The following is a 13,215-nucleotide window of genomic DNA, read 5'->3' on the forward strand; positions in this document are numbered from 1 at the left end:
TTGTTTGAAAGACTGTTGTCGGTAGATTAAAATAATATTTTTGAAGTTCTTTATGACGTTTTTACTTTACTGCTTTTACTACTATTAAAAATATTTGCCAGCTATATAAAAATAATAAATTTTTATTAAAAAGGTGACAAATATATAGATATATAATATATCTATCTATACGTAAATTGTAAGGACGACCTTTTTTTTCGTTAAAATGTGCAGTTATAAAACAACCCCTTTTTGTCTCTTTTATTTTATTTTTATGAGTACAATTAGTTATTATATAGCCAGCACGTTGTTCACAATTCAAACAAAATACTTTTTTTTCTGTTTCAAAGAATATAAACAAAATAATCCACTGAACTGTACACAAAAATGTTTCATTCTATGCCAGTTTTATACAATAAGTCATAAATTATAATATTCCATCATGATTGGAAAAAAAATTGACAATCTACATCGAAAAACTTATTGAAGCAAGCATATGGTATTATGGTACAATATTTAACTCATGATATAATTGAAAATGCTCAATCAATATAGAAAATAATGACTATGTCTCTTAAACTATAATCCATTAATCACATTTACTGGATTAAAATGTTGAAAAAAAAAAGTTTAAAAAAAAAAAATTCGACTTCAAAGAAAAGTAAAGTACTAAAAAACAAACAATAATCAAAATATTTTTTACAATTCTCCTAAGTAAAATGAAAAAAAAAAATACTACAATCAAATTATTACGATAGTATAATGTAGTTACAATTATTGCTATTTTTGAGATCGGTGTCAGCCAAGTTAATGTAGCAAACTATTCTGTCACAGTTGTTTCCTTGACTGACACCGACTCCAAAAATAGCAATAATTGTAGCTACATTAAATTATCGTAATAATTTGATTGACTTTTAAGTAGTCTAATATTTTTTATATCACTTTACTTAGAAGAACTGTAAAAAATATTTTGATTATTTTTTATTTTGATATGGAAGAATACGCAATTATTTTTTACTTTTTAATGCTCCTGACCTGAAATCAACATTAATCGTCCAGAATTCAGTAAATAAAGACATTTTTTTAAATATTTATTACATATTCAGGTAACTTTGATAGTTTTGATCAGCTATCATGTTAAATTTTTTGAAGGATTTTTATGAAAAAACTGGGTACTTACACAAAAATATCGTACAGTATTATGATTCGGTGATAATTTATATTAATTTCACTATCTTTCTGATTTATCTTCCGACATCCCGGAACTTTGAGATGGCAGTCCTATCTAAAATTCTACACACAAGAGAATCTCCAAAAAAGTTCCGGAAATTAACGCCAAAATATTCTAAATTTTTGTACATTTATTAAAATATTATAATAAAATTGCCATCAAATATTTAAAGTCGATTGACAGTTTCTAATTCGAGATAAACTTAGTTAAAGTTCACATCATTAACCCGGAGACCATTACAAAGGTAGTGTATTTATATAAGTTTGTTAATTCTAGAAAAAAAATTAACTAAACTCAAATATTTTCAAAAATAATAATGCAAAGTTAAACCATTTTATTGTTGAACAGAAACATTTCTAGTTAGAGTATTGTGATTGTAACAGAAATAACTATATGTATAGTAGCAGAATTTTAAACAACTGGTCGTATACAGTATGTTGTACCTACGAAAAACAGTTGTATGGCACAGTATTACACAAAAATCAGACCTTATTCCATTACAAACGTATATACTCTTACCGCGCATATAATTCAAAAGTTTTCGATAGTATTGTAACAAGACAGCAGCCTTAAAGACAGTTAATCAATAATCTCACAGTTTTTATTTAAATCCGAAGTATTCATATCACTTTCAGAGAACCGGATAGCGGTCCCAATTTGAAAAGTCAACTTCGAAACCCGGAAAAGTAGTATCCAAACTTCGATACTTGCAAATCTTTCACTCTGAAAATGTTATTTTAGTCTAAAGAAGTAATTCTTGACCATTTCGCCACCGCGGGAGAAAATAAGCATAACTTAAAACACATTTAAACCAGATTAAAAATTTTTTGAAATTCGCATTCAAATAGTTCTATTGTTTGCAAACCACCTACATTACAACATTCGGGCAGAAATTTTCCATTTATAACATTCCACTTTTTTATGTCAGAGGCTAAACATTAAAATGAAGTTGTCTACCTTCAATTGTTTAATAAAATAAGAGAAATTTCACCCATAACGCATTTATTGTATTCCTGTCGATAAACCGTAATTCGAACTTAATTATGGGATCGCTACTCCCGCCTCTTGGACAAATTGCAAAACTCGTAAGAAGGGTTATAACGTAAGAAAAATCAAAATAATGAGGAAATAAGTTGCATTCCACTTCTCACCATTATGGAATTGAATATTCTAATATAATAGTACTTAAAGGTTTAGTGACAGAAACATAACAAATAAAGTGAGGGTGAAAAGGCGCCTGGCAGGCAACAACTCTTTCACTTCTGTAGACGGGTGACGCCTATTCTTTAAAGTAATCTTATAGCTTATTACACTCGTTACTTACAAAGTTTCATTTCAGCAAAATAAAATTCAAGGTTCATACTATAGTATTTATCTTTATCACTTACTAGATTACGTTGTTATCCTTCAGAGTAACAACCTGCTATAGACATTGTTTTCATCTCAATTTTGAATAATTTGATGGGTTCTTAATTTTCTTAATTTTAGGCTCTAATATGGTAAGTTGTATGATATACTACATGCTCTGAAAAGTCCCGGGCCTAACACATAGATGGCGCTAGTTTTATTGCTGTCACCTTTTTTTCAGTTAATACTAACCTTCAAAAGACATCTGTTAAAATTTCATGATATTCTATTCATTAGTTTGTGAGTTATTGTGCTAAGAGTGACGATACTTTTGTTATTTTCAAAACAATGGATCAAAAACAATTTCGTGTTTTAATTTTACACCGCTTCTTGAAAAGTGTTATGGGGACTCCGCTCAAATAAGGCGGTAACACCAGAAAACATAAAAAAAATCCACAAAATCGTTTTGAATGATCGAAAAGTGAAGTTGCCTGAGTTAGCTGACATCGTAAAGATATCAAAAGAACGTGTTAGCTATATATTGTATGAGCATTTGACTATGAGAAAGCTCTGTTCAAAGTGGGTGCCGCGTTTGCTCACATTTGACCGAAAACGAGAACGTGTTGATGATTCTGAGCAGTGTTTGGCCATGCTTAAACGTAACAAACAATAACAACAATGTGACAATGGATGAAACATGGATCCATCACTTCACTCCGGAATCAAAACGATCGTCATCTGAGTGGATAGCAACTGGTGACCCTCGTCCAAAGCGCCCGAAAGCACAACAATCGGCTGGAAAGGTTATGGCTTCAGTATTTTGGGATGTGTGTGGTGTAATATTCATCGACTATCTTGAGAAAGGAAATACCATTAACAGGGAATATTATATAGCGTTATTGGAGCGTTTGAAGGCCGAAATTGCAAAGAAACGACCGCATATGGCTAAGAAAACAATTTTGTTTCATCAAGACAACGCACCGTGTCACAAGTCAATCAAAACAATGGCAAAACTACATGAATTGAACTTCGAATTGCTACCACATCCACCGTATTCACCAGATTTGGCTCCCAGCGACTACTGGCTGTTCACAGACTTGAAAAAAATGCTCGCCGGTAAGAAATTCCGCACGAATGAAAAGGTTATCGCTGAAACTGAGGCCTATTTTGAGGCAAAAGATATATTGTTCTACAAAAGTGGTATTGAAATGTTAGAGCGGCGCTGGAATGATTGCGTTGCTCTTGAAGGAGATTACGTTGATGAATAAAGCCAATTTTGAACCAAAAAAAGTGTGTTTTCTTTGTTAGGCCCGGAACTTTTCAGCCCTGTTACCTACCTTATAATAAACGAACGATATTGACGACTTTCAGATACCATCTTATAAGAATTTTTATAAAATTTTTAAGAAATTCTAATAATAAATGGTAAGCCTTAAAACAAAATTTTATTTACTCGTAATTATGTTCGTAAATATTTGTTATACTATTCTTAACTACAGGATGTTCTGTAACTTTATGCGTAGTTTGATAAAGTTTGATAAAAGGCGTTGCTTAATCATTTTGAAGGAAAGGACAGTTATACTAAAATTAGTTCAAAACAACATCAAAAAATTGTCACTTTTGAATGGAGTATATTACGTAATAAAAATTATTTAGTGATTATAAAAACAATTTTCCCTTCAAAAACTGGTCGAATTCGCGTTTGGAAAAGAAATTTTTTGTATTAAGCACTTTTTACTGCTAATAAATAAAGTAAAATTTTCCGGAGAAAACAAGTAGATACAATTATAACAATTTTCGACTAATCATGAAACACTTACCTTAATATTTTTTAGTAGCTATGACTGGAAAAAATCTTTTATTAAAATTTTAAATGCCTATGTTTGTAAACAAATTTATAGCACAAGCTCAGCTTATTAAAATTCGTTAGAGTTAGACAAACTTCAAGACGCGCACATAATACCAGTGCTTGATAAAGAAGCGTACGACTACCCAGTCCTTTTGAGCGGGATACCCGTTTTGGACTACCTTCCTATATATTATTTATTTCTTTTAGAAAGCGTTAAGATACCTTCAATGTGATCTGAAATTTGATACATTCTGCCAAATTTGTTCAAATCCGTAACATTTATAACGAATCACAGGAAAACCATAACAATTTTCAAAAATATATAATGTAGGTATAATGGCAACAATAATTGATTTAAAGCCTCAAAATTTTTAATAGTTAGACTTTTACTCAAAGAATATGTGGTTAATATTTCAGCTAAGTTATCCATGCAAATTTTTAAGAAAAATATTATTTAAAATCGATATAAAATACATTCTTATAGAGAAATCTCAAAAAAAGACATATTTTGAAAGTTTTTGATAATTTTCACTTGGAACAAATGAAAACAAATTTAAAAAAAAAAACTTTATAATAGAAAGTAAACGTATTAGCAATGACATAGAAAAGAAAAAAACCAAATGTCTCCGTCCATATAAAGGATGTACGAGCAAGGTAGATTTACGGTTTAAATTATTTTTATCTTATTTTCAACTTTGAGGATGAATTTTAGTATATCTTTATGAATGTAGACAAAAAATAAGAATAAAATATTTCGATACCTGCCTCTGTTTACCAAATATCGAAAGCTGAATAAATAAACAAAATTTTCAATTTTCGATATTTTGAAAAATACACCAGATATCGAAAAATTGTATATTTACTTATATCGTCTTATATCGTCAAGTTATAATATAATTTATCATCAAAATTGAAAATATATATTTATTAAATTTGTGCCCCCACTACCGTGCTCATACATCCTTAATTTGTTATCAAACACGATACATTTATCACAGACCTATGTTATTGTGGCAATAATAGTCTACTTGTTGAAATCAACTAAATGGCTCTAGCATTGCGAGGGCTCATCTGTAATCAAATGCACACGTACAAGTAGTATATGGTGCTAAAATCATACCCTTCTTTTTTTTGTTTTTAGTAGTCGGATAAATATAATTATCTACAATTTTAGTCGCAGACAATAAAATAATTTTCCATCTGTTTAAGACATTTCACAAAACATATTAAAAAATAATTTTTTATTTATTTATAAGTACACAAATATTTATTAATATATGCAGTAGCTATATTAAGGCTTTTAATAATCCTTTATTTTGGCCACGTGTTGTAAGTACAACAGACCAACCTATTTAAATTTACATAATTATGAGGGAATTATTTACAGTATAAATTTAAACGAATTATAAAACTCTGCATTATTTTGTAATAGGAACTTTAATCCTTTTTGTTCGAATATTATTCAGATAAATTTAAAAAACATTAAAAATATAGGACTAATTTATTTAGTTGTGTCTAACTAAAAGTAACAAATATCAGCTGTGTAAAGTAGGTACCTACGTAATCTGTAATCACCCGCTTTTAAATTTGTAATACCTCTCTTTACCTAAAATAAATAATAAATTATGAAAATAACAAGATGTAATAGGCAAACAAAATCTATGTTAAAAATTAATCGTCTATGTGATTTTTAATTCCTTAACTTGCCGATTTAATTTTCAAAAGCGTTCGTTGGTTTATTAAATGTAATTATTATTTTCAATTAAATTTACATTTTAAATTTAGAAGTTTTAGATTTGCGTTTTCAAAAGATAAGCCATTGCTTATTACCGTGTTGGTCATGGACAAATGGGTTCAGCATTTGGTCCGTTTTTTTAGCCTAGAACTTGCAAACAGTTTTTTTTTTTGCGATAAAGAATTTGTTACAAAAAATGCGTAGTTTATTTTAAAACAAGTGAAAGCAATCAATTGGTTGAGTTAATTGTTGAAATAACCTGTATAGAAAGTGTTGAATGTCAGTGCTGGCATTATTTTTTATAAATTAGGTTGGTTTTCGGATATTTTCGAAAGTATTTTCTAGAATTTTTTTTCGTTTTTCAAGAATATTTCACAAGACTGCTAGATGAAGCTACCTGCAAACTTTCATCTCTCTATGTTTTATAGTTTAAGAGAAAATCGACACCAAAGTTTTATCCTAATTTGTGCCTCACGCGTAAACTGTGATGTTTACAAAACACTGTTTCAATCAAAAGTTGTTTATTTTTTTATAAAGAGCATTTTTTCTATTTATACTTTTGTTCTATCTCTATAGGTTTACGATGGGTCTTATGGACCCAAGGACCAATTGACCTATGTTACTCATTTACGAACTCAACCTCACTTTTTTTGTCCTGAGTATGCTATAAAATTTCAGCTTGATATATATCTCTTTTCCTTTTTGAGTTATCGTGTTCACAGACAGGATAGACAAACAGACGGACATACAATCGAAAATGGACTGAATAGGTGATTTTATGAATTTTGTTTGTAGCATCAATAATTTTAAGCGTTACAACTTATAATGAATAATAATGAAGCGTGACATCAATATTTTAAGCGTTACTTGGGACTAAACTCAGTATACCTTTGATATATGTTTCATATATAGGCACAGGGTATAAAAAAACAAAGTTAGCCCCTGTTGGATCAAAAATATGTCCCCATAAAACTTAATACTATATTTAAAATTTTTTATCACGTCCAAAACGAAAATGGTATATAAACAAATTGAATCCTGTTCGATGTTTCGCCTCTTTACTGTGACTTCTTCAGCAACTACAAATACTAAATTTTCATTCTCTTATACATAACCCTATACAGTATATGTATATAATTATACATAATTAAATATGATTATACAAAAACCATAAAGGCCATTATATATTCTCTCAATTCTATAGAATTATATAAGATTATATATGAATTATACAGAATTATATATACCTAATTTTATTTACCCGGGCTGCCATTTAAAAACACCATGACAAAAAAAGAACTAGAGGTGTTGCGGGACACCCAGTAGTAAGTATGTTCCTATCGTATCTTCGTATTTTATAAATGTAGCGCTTACTTTTTTATTTACAAGATATTTTTCTGAAAATTTAAGATATTAACTTTAGAAGTCAAATACTTGTTTTATGCTTTTAAAAATTGTATTTTAGCTTGGTACTTTAACTGTTTACTATATCACTTAATTGTAATATTAATTTAAAAACGACATACTTCCGATTTAGTAGTAAACCTATATGTGCGTACCTACATTTGGTTTGATCAGGATATTTATTATGATATAACATAAAATTTTCTTGTACTTACTTTGAATTATCTCTATTATCTTTAACTTCTGATTATTCACTTCCGCTGATAACTGATGACTTCCAAATTTTTTTAAATGAAAAAACATACAATTTTGAAAGAAAATACAAATTGATAAATTAAAAACCATATTTTTGCATGTTCTCAAAATTCATGGCATGCGGAATCGCTTAAAAAAGTTTTAGTTTCCTAGATGATCTAGGTGAAATGATCGGTTTTTGGAGTCGTTTCTTGTTGCGCTTTTTAAGCTCCTAACCAGTAAAGAAGAAGTGAATTGTTCTCTAAATGTACTCTAACAAATACCTTAAATATTCAGAGATAAAAATTTTAAAGCAACGAATATCAAGTAGGTAGGTACACTACGCTTACTAAATTAAATTTAAAAATTATTTTCTACTTTTTAGTCCCTATTTCAATATAATAACGTAGGTACTGGTGGGTTTTTAAAAAACGTATATAATTTGTAAACAAATTTAAATCATAAGGACTATAAAAAAAAGTTCGATTACAGAAAATTGATAAGATTAATTCGTTTAAAACTTAATAGACAATTCAAAAATAATTATGTAAGTTTAAACTTATCCTTATAAATAGAATGTCAAGTGATTACACACTTCAAGAGTCGTTTGCGTCTAATATATGTTATATAAGTAGAGTATGCTTTTTAATTGAAATAAAAAGTATTTTCAAGTTAAAAAATATATGTATACATATAGGGACGGGGAACGGCTTTTATACTTTTTACGTAATTTCATTTGAAGGGTAAAACGTTCATAATAATTTTTAGAAACTTTTTTTTTTTCATTTCAATCAAACAATCCGTTAGGTCTAATGATTTTTTAACTAATAATAATTAATTAAAATGAAACACGATTATAAATAGTCCAAGATACTGTAGCAGAAACAAAAACGTTATACAATGTCTAAAAATAATATTCTAGTAAAAAAAATATTTAAAAAAAATCAATCAGATGCAATTTTTTTGTATTATCATTTTATAACGGACTAAAAAGTATAAAATAAAAAATAGCTATTAAAATACTTAAAAGATTGGAAAAGAAAAACATGGTGCGGATGCAATACATAACTGTACAGAGTGTAGAGTCTGCTTCATGTATCCCATATTTTTCGTTTCTAATATTACAAGTATTATAATAGCTATTTATTATTTTATAATTTTTAGTCCGTTATAAAAACATTTTATTAATTTCTTTCCTCCTTTTCAAGGTTACGTGAATTCATTGTCATCCACTTGCGAGCTACGGTCCAAACTTCGAGTCTCTAGCTCATCGGGAAATTAGCTGAAAATCAATTACAAAATTGGACCTGGGTATACAAAAAGCGAACTAATAAAAACATGTTAAAAAACCCATAAGAGACATAATTGGCAGATTGATCAATTTTTTGTAAACTGCTGTTTTTTCGAATAAAAAAACTTATTACAAAAAAAACTCATCTTAACTCTTAAATTTTAAATCAAGATATAAGGTAGTGGTACGTAGTACCACAATGAAACCTAACGTTCTAACCTTTCGTTTTTATAAGGTAGTGGTACCAAGTAAATGGTCCGCGTCCTATCAAGGTCCACATTTAAAAATAAAAAAAATATTCATTGAATAATTCATTTCATACTTTGTGAGCATGTGTAAAAACTATTACAGGCAAAAAGACAATCCCACCTATACATAGGCCGATATTTTAACGCTTTGTCTTAGTTTTTTTCTGTGGCATAGCAAAGTGAGTGCATGTTTTATAACTTTATGAATATGAAATAATAGCTAAAATAGAAGCAGTAAATTTTCATACCAAAACCTTTTTATCAGCAATTGATACCAATTCAGTAAGGTGATTTGCTAAAGAGGCCCGGGGCCTTTCTAAGATTATAAATGTTGTATTTGATTGCCCTCCAAGCAAAAAAACATGACCCACAAAATATTGTGACTGAAAATAAATAACTGACTACTTCTCCCTTATATTTTGGTATAAATAAATATGATAGATCTTATCATTTATGTGTGATCTTATCATTGAGTTTTGATAGACTTAAGATGCTCCACAGCCACTTTTCAGACACAATTTTCTAAAAATTTTATTTTCAATGATTACAAAATAAAAATGTAAGAGGCGGTACAAGGTCGATTTTCACCCACCTGATAACCACATGAGACATATTTTTTATGAAATTTTCTTGATTTATATAAACACGTCTATCATAAGTTTTCTGTCGAAAAGTGTTTTATTTAAATTAATTTTAATCAATTTTTTTCAGTAAAGCCTATACCATTATTTTTGCAATTAAATTATTTTTCTAAAACCAATGTCGATTGGTTCAGAAATCGGTGTACTTACCTACATTGATTTGCTTGTTCATACGTTATACGTATGAAAAGATCTACACCGATCTGATAAGCAATCGAAATTGGTATCAGAATAAAGATTAAATAATTATGAAAATAATAGTATAGGCTTACCTGCAAAAAACCGTTCATGGACAAAATTGATTAAAATTAATTTAATTAAAAAGATCCATGAACACTTTTCGATAGAAAAACTGTGATAAGCGTCGTTATAAATCAATAAAATTTCAAAAAAAATATGTCTCACCTGGTTACCAGATGGGTGAAGATCGACCTTTTAAATAGTCTACCTACTATAGTAAAAAATGCAATCAAAGGATAATTTTACATTGTTTTTATTTTTTTATTTTATGTAACGGACCTTCTTGGACAATAAGATTCCTAAACTAACCCAATAACCCATCAATTTTGTTTAGTTTAGTTTTTTTTTCAGTTCTAAAACAACTTAAATATGACAAGTTCTATAAAATTTGTATTTCCAGCAATTTTTTGAGAATATTAAAATAAAAATATTTATGCCGTTTTGAAGTTAAATGGTCCTTACATGGTTCCAGTAAACGTTTTATTTTTTTTACTAACAAGCAAGGCCTAAGTATAATTTCCAAAAAAATTATCCGCTTGAAGTAATATGTTTTTGTTTTACTATTCTATACGCCAGGCCTAATTTTTTAATCTACACAATTTTTTTTATCTCAAACAGTTGATATTTTGTTCCTATAAATAACGTGGATTTAAAGATTTTGTTTATATACCGCCGGACAATTTTTTAATTGCTATTTTTAAAAACTTTAAAAAATTAATTTAATTGACAAAAAGTCATTAGTTACCCTTATCGCAGATATTCCTAATATATGTATTTCAGTAGAATGGGGTGTCACATAATGACCGCTAGGTACAGTTTACAAAGAATTAAGTTTTAAATAGAAAGTAGATATAATTGACAAGATAGGGCTTCGAATAACGTAGATAATTTTGAGACTTTTTCCATAATAAATACCAAATTTAATTTTTTTGTATAATAGAAGCAAAGTCGTAGAGAATAATTTTTTCTGTAATTAATTTATCAACTGCCCAGTTTATTCTCTGTTATAATTTTAAATCTTAAAGGCGTTTATTTTAAAAATCAAATTCTCTACAACTTTGCTAGTTATAAAAATTTAATTTATAATAAAGTCCTCTAAATTAAATTTTATTATTAACCAAATTTTACAATTTTTGTTAAAAACCCTATATCTTTGATATAGGGTACTGACCTGGTAACTTGGAACTAAAAAAAAAAGGGTGTTGTTTTTGTAATAAAAATAAAACAAATATTATTCATTTCTTAATATAATTTACATGTATTTCAATGATGAACAAAATAAAAAGTAAATTCGAACATTTTTTAAGTTATTTTTCATGCCATAAAACAATAAAATATTTATAATTATTTATTTATTTTTTTTTTTTAAATATAGATAAATGGCATAAATTGCAAGCAAAAAAATTGAATGAGAAATTTCAAAACATTCAAAATATGTTGAATATAATAATAATTTATATACATTACGTTAAATACACTATTTTTTTTTATTAGGCCTAAAAAAATAAAACCTAATAAAATCAATTTCCAACAAATAGAAATGTAGTCGATAATAAAATTAAAAAAATATTTACAGGAGCTTAGGAACTTAAAATTATAATTATAAAACAATGTCTTTTTTTCCAAAAAAAAATAAATCACAGTTTGCATATGATAAAAACTTAAAATCAACAAAAAAAAGAGAGTACTCAAATTTTTTGAAATTTTGCACTACTAATAAATAACAGGAACAGGTCTTCGAATTTGTAAATCATTTGGACTGTCAGTCGTTGATGTACTACCAATTGATGTACCAGGACTGGAACCAGGACTGGACGCACTCGAATTAAACATAATTGGTGGTGGTGTAGGGAATAACGGTGCACTAATATGATGTGAAGTTGGATAATTTTTTACGGCTGCACTTGAATATAACGATGAATAGAATGAACTGACAACGGCGGCATTTGATGTTTTTGGTGCTTCATTACCCACATTAACCATACGACTTAAATCCGCTGCAAAAGCAGGACTAAAATATGCGGATGGATATGAAGAAGCAGCACCAAGTGGATCTAATGGTGCTGTTGGTGCAAAATATGGTGGTAATGGAAAACTTGGAAATTGTGGTTGTTTCATTGATGATGTCGGTGACGATGTAATATTACCATTTGGTGATTGTAACGGACCTTTAGGTTTACGTCGTGGACGATATTTATAATCGGGATGTTCTTTCATATGCATTGTACGTAATCGTTTTGCTTCATCAATAAATGGACGTTTCTCACTTTCCGTTAATAATTTCCATTCGGCACCCAAACGTTTTGATATTTCAGAATTGTGCATTTTTGGATTATCTAATGCAATCTTCCGTCGTTGTATACGTGACCATACCATAAATGCATTCATTGGACGTTTAATATGACCCTCGGGTGTTGTACTCTGAAGATGGCTATTTGAATGATGATGATGATGAAAATCATTAGATGCGGCGGCTACGGATGCAGCAGCTGCAGCCACATGGTGTTGCATTTCCATCATGGATGGATAACTGTGATACGGTAATGTTGACATATTGTTTTCTTCAAATTTTCCCCAAATTACGTCACAATAAATAAACAAAAAACACAAACACTAATTTATATAACTTATTTATAAAAATAAATAAATAAATAACTTTTTTAATAAAAAAAAACAGTTTTTGTTGATTAGTTTTTACGATCGATGTTCACTGTTTGAACGAAGCTATGAATACTAAATGGTTTGAACAGTAACTAAGTACGAAGTACAGATTGTGCCTATAATCCTATGCCATAGTCATGCCAGACAGACAAGTTTAGTTTATGTTCATGTTCATGCTCTAATAGGGTGGAGTTATCATTTTGTACCCAATCATATTTAACGTAATGTTATGTATACGCCTCCATTGTTCATTGGTCGTAAACAATACATTTCCTGTTTTTGTTTGTGATTGTATATAAAATGTCTTATGTTGTTTTGTGTGTGGCTTTTCTTTATCCCCACCATTATCAACTTT

The 13,215-nt window shown here is 28.7% G+C and overlaps 1 protein-coding gene across 1 annotated transcript; it reads right to left on the reverse strand.

Annotated features, from left to right (window-relative positions):
- Positions 1–11,792: 11,792 nt before the first annotated feature.
- LOC123305931 (SOX domain-containing protein dichaete-like) lies at positions 11,793–12,924 on the reverse strand. Its single transcript, XM_044870506.1, has one exon. It carries the CDS (start codon positions 12,750–12,752, stop codon positions 11,913–11,915), a length of 840 nt encoding a protein of 279 aa, XP_044726441.1. The 5' UTR covers positions 12,753–12,924; the 3' UTR covers positions 11,793–11,912.
- Positions 12,925–13,215: the final 291 nt, after the last annotated feature.

Source organism: Chrysoperla carnea, chromosome 1 (assembly GCF_905475395.1).
Source record: "Chrysoperla carnea chromosome 1, inChrCarn1.1, whole genome shotgun sequence".
NCBI lineage: Eukaryota > Metazoa > Arthropoda > Insecta > Neuroptera > Chrysopidae > Chrysoperla > Chrysoperla carnea.